The following is a 4,307-nucleotide window of genomic DNA, read 5'->3' as shown; positions in this document are numbered from 1 at the left end:
CTAAATCTGTGCTAGAATAAAACTTTAGAATATTAAGGTATCATGTTTTATTTTTTATGATTAATTTTAATATATCATTCACTTTCTTTTTTTATTATAAATAACAGTCTTCAAAAAGTATATATTTATAATTACTTTGAAATAAAATTAGATTGGAATATTACGTTGTCACAAGTTGTGGAAAGATGAACTCATGTGAAGTCAGTATATAAAGAGCTAAGAAGAACGTATGTACCGTGTTACTTCGTAATGAATATAAATTTGTGGATGTATAGCCAACCAATAACATGTCCCAGAATGTGTTTTAGTTAATGGACACATGGTTGGGATTATTTTTGTTGATGTTGGTTGTTAATTTTTGTGTGTTATGTTTGATTAAATAAGCAATAATAAAAATTTTTAACATGATAAAATTTTCCCCCCAAATAATTGATATAATAGTTTACTGTTTGAAAACATCCATTTAAAAATATTTTCTCCTTTTTTTCCTGTGTTTTATACTATAACTGGATTAAGAATTTAACCATCTGTGCTATAAAGAAAAGCAACCATATTTCTCTGTGATTATTGAATAGAACTATTTCAAGAAAATACATTTTAATATTTTGAATCTTATATTCTGAAGTTGCAAATTTGATCTTTTAGGAGAAATAAACTCCAAAGAAATATAGTACATCTAAAAGAAATGCTTGCCCGGCCAGTAGGGCTCAGTGGTTGAACGTGGGCCCATGAGGGTTCCATTCCTGGTCAGGACACATGCCTGGAATTCAGGCTTGATCCCTAGTAGGGGGTGTGCAGGAAGAAGCCAGTCAATGATTCCCTCTCATCATTGATGTTTCTACCCCTCTCTCCCTTTCTCTGCCTCTCTTTGAACTCATTTTTTAAAAATTTTAAAAATGCTTAAGCCTAATGCATTCCTTTTTGCTGTCTTTAAACACTTTCTCTCTCTGCTCTCTTTCTCTCACTCTCTCCCTCCCTTTCTCTGTCCCCACTTCTCTCTATAATAGTTCCTTGCTAGACTTTTGGGTAAAGCCAGTTGCACCAATAGGGTACTTCATATCAAATTTATGAGCCTAAAATACCATCTAGACGAGTCTTACATTTTGGTTCTTTGATCTAAGAGGTATATTGTTATGGTGTGATTGGAAGTATCTGTTTTGAAAGTCTCTAAGCAAAATTTCAAGTTAAGTGGTATGAATATCATTATTTTATATTGTAAAAATATGCTGAACAGACTTTCTTGTGTCTGTATGGCAAAGAAATAATGATGTTATCTAAAAATAATACTCATATATTTTATACCATAGTTCCTAGCTGAAATGAATGACTTACTAATAGAGGTTACTGTTTAATTGGCTAGGTACGAAAAGAGTACGGGAAATGCCTGCGGACACATTGTTGTAGTGGCAAAAGTACAGAGAGTTCCATTGGCTCAGGGAAAACATCTGGTTCTCGAACTCCTGGACGCTACTCCACAGGCTCACAGGTAAACCATATTTATTAATTAAAATGAAATACCTTTCACCTATATTTTGTTATGGAATGCCGTCCTTTCTTGATCAGCTCTATTTTCTATCCCAAGTGTTGTAGACATCAACTTTTAGTGTATCTCAAACAGGCATGATTATGACAAAAATTTAAGGAACCAAAATTGTAATAAAATCATGAAATGTAGGGTCTAAGTTTGTGTAACAATTAATGGTTTCAAATTGGTTCAGTGGAGTGAGTACAGAGGTGGGAAAGGAATTGGGCATTTCAACCAAAATTCTAAAAACATTCATATTTTACATATGTGATTCTTGAGTTAATTGCTTCTTTAAGCCAATGTAATAATTCTCTATCACATACTAAAAGTATTTACTTATTGAATGGTATGCTTAGTAAAAACAGTTATAGCTCATAACGTGTTGTTGGCAGATTACTTGAAGAACTTGTCAGGGGATGGAAGGATACTGTAACAGCTTTGTTGTTTAAACTAATCTAAATGCTACTGCCATCAGCCCAACACTAGATAGAGTAGCTGCACTGTCCTTCGCCAGGGAAACTGCAAACTTTTAGGTAACCTGTCAGCCATTTGTCCCAGGCCACAGTGTTAGTATAATGGTTAATTATGAAGAAATTTCAGCAACTTCAGGAGACTAGAATGGCCAGTTAGATAAAAGACCTAGCATTATGTGGGTCATGCTTGGGTTTGGGTTCAGGCTAGCAGGCTAATATTTTTAAGATTGTATTATTCAGTGGGAGAAACAGTCATGTTTTCAGTGTTGTTGATTAAAATTTTCTGAAGACTTGAATTTAAATAAAGTTATAGGTAAAGATAGTATTTTCTTAACTCTTTAGCTCAACCTATAAAAATCTAATTATTATTTGTGAATTTGGTAATTTTACATGATGTAAGAAAGATCACTTCGTTTGTTCTATGATTATTACTTAATTGGTTTATAAAGTTAGCAGATTAAATTTCCCTAAACAATTTAATTCATACACTTAGGAAATTAAATATCCTTGTAACCTACAAATATATTTTTATTGATTTCAGAGAGGAAGGGAAAGGAGAGAGAGATAGAAACATCAATGATGAGAGAGAATCATTGATCAGCTGCCTCTGGCATGCCCCACAGTGGGGATTGAGCCCACAACGTGGGCATGTGTTCTGAAAGGGAATTGAACCTCACCCTCCTGGTTCATAGGTTGATGCTCAACCACTAAGCCATGCAGCTGGGCTATCCTTGTAACCATTAAATATCATTTACAAATTTAATATATCTGATTCTCTCATACACATCCACTGTACAGTTATACACACCTAACTAGCACTTGAACTTGCTCATAAGTACTGTCCTCAAACTAATGAAATCCTCTTTTAACTTACAAATAAAACCACACATCTAATATCAATCTAAAATTTCAAACTAAAAATTTTAGAACTAACATAATTCTCTAACCTATGAGACTATGTTATCACTTAAATTAACCACAAATTATGATCATGAAATATTCCTACACTGCAGGCCCATTGCACGAAATTTGTGCATTTGGGGGGTCCCTCAGCCTGGCCTGCGCCCTCTCTTCCAGGACCCCTTGCTCCTTCTGCCCACCTGCAGTGGAGGCGGGAGAGGCTCATGCCACCTCTGCTGTGCTTGCCAGCTGTGAGCCTGGCTTCTGTCTGAGTGGTGCTCCCCCTGTGGGAGCACACTGAATACCAGGGGGCAGCTCCTTCATTGAGCGTCTGCCCCCTGGTGGTCATTGCACATCATAGCAACCGGTCATTCTGGTCGTTCCACGGTAATGGTCACTTACTTAGGCTTTTATTATATAGATATAATACACAATTATTAGTCATTTGAATTTGGTTTGTCTTATTATTTCTATGCCTTATTAAGGTTGCAAGTTAGGGGACCAGATGTTGCAACTAGGTGGGCTGAGATTTCTTAGTTTAGAACTAGAAACTTGCCAGTTAGAAATCTGAAGTCTCACGTAAGAGTTGGGGCACACCTAATGATGCTTCCAGCACAAGCCCCTTATAATATATGCTTTTATTGTCAACCTGATAGTCCCTGCCTCCTCTTTTTGTAGTAATCTTTTCCACAACTTTTAAATTGAAATTGCTGAGTTTCTGTATATCATCCAGCTTGGTTAGGTTCCTGCAGGCTTTTCATATAATTGAGCTCACCAACCATCATCCTGTAGTCGTTTTATTGAGATTTGCCATTAAGAAAACATGATATTGGGGACTTTCTTTTATTATATTACAACAATGTTGTGCAGTGTTTAGCAATATTTCTAAGCTATAAGATAGAGCAATGCAGCTCAATAGAATAATCGTTAACTTGGTAGCTGGGTAGATCATGGTGTCAATATTATCCTTGCCATATATCTGCTCTGACACAAGTTACTTAATATCATTGAGCTCTCAGTTTTTTCATCTGTAAAGCAGTGGTAATAATACTGATTTCTTATGTTGTTAGGAATACTGAGCTAATGAATACAAAATATTTAAAACAAATTTTGTGTGCTCAATAAACTGGAGCAGCTACCATTTATTAGTGTCATTATTACAGATATGTATTTTAAAGTTGTATCATATTCTTTCACTTTTATAATTTTAACATCACAATTCTAATCTTGACTAAAAGCCAGACATTATATTCCTATGCTTAATGTAATACTAATTCTAATTAGCAATGACACTCCAACCCAACATAAAATGAAAGTTACTTAAATCCAGTATGTTTAAGTAAAAGTAATAAACATATTTTATATTAACTGACCTTTCATAAGCAAAATCTAAAATACTAAGGTAAGTT

At 34.7% G+C, this 4,307-nt stretch overlaps 1 protein-coding gene across 1 annotated transcript in view; it reads left to right on the top strand.

The window, feature by feature from the left end:
• The window catches only part of ADGRL3 (adhesion G protein-coupled receptor L3), a 323,628-nt gene that overhangs the window by 288,897 nt on the left and 30,424 nt on the right, over window positions 1–4,307 (top strand). Inside the window, exon 18 of the mRNA XM_015565616.1 lies at window positions 1,361–1,486. Within this exon, the coding sequence (XP_015421102.1) occupies window positions 1,361–1,486 (126 nt within the window). The remainder of the gene's footprint in view (window positions 1–1,360; window positions 1,487–4,307) is intronic.

Source organism: Myotis davidii, unplaced genomic scaffold, assembly GCF_000327345.1.
Source record: "Myotis davidii unplaced genomic scaffold, ASM32734v1 scaffold352, whole genome shotgun sequence".
Lineage (NCBI taxonomy): Eukaryota > Metazoa > Chordata > Mammalia > Chiroptera > Vespertilionidae > Myotis > Myotis davidii.
Note: the sequence above shows the minus strand (reverse complement) of the source record. Positions and strands in the feature narration are given on the sequence as shown.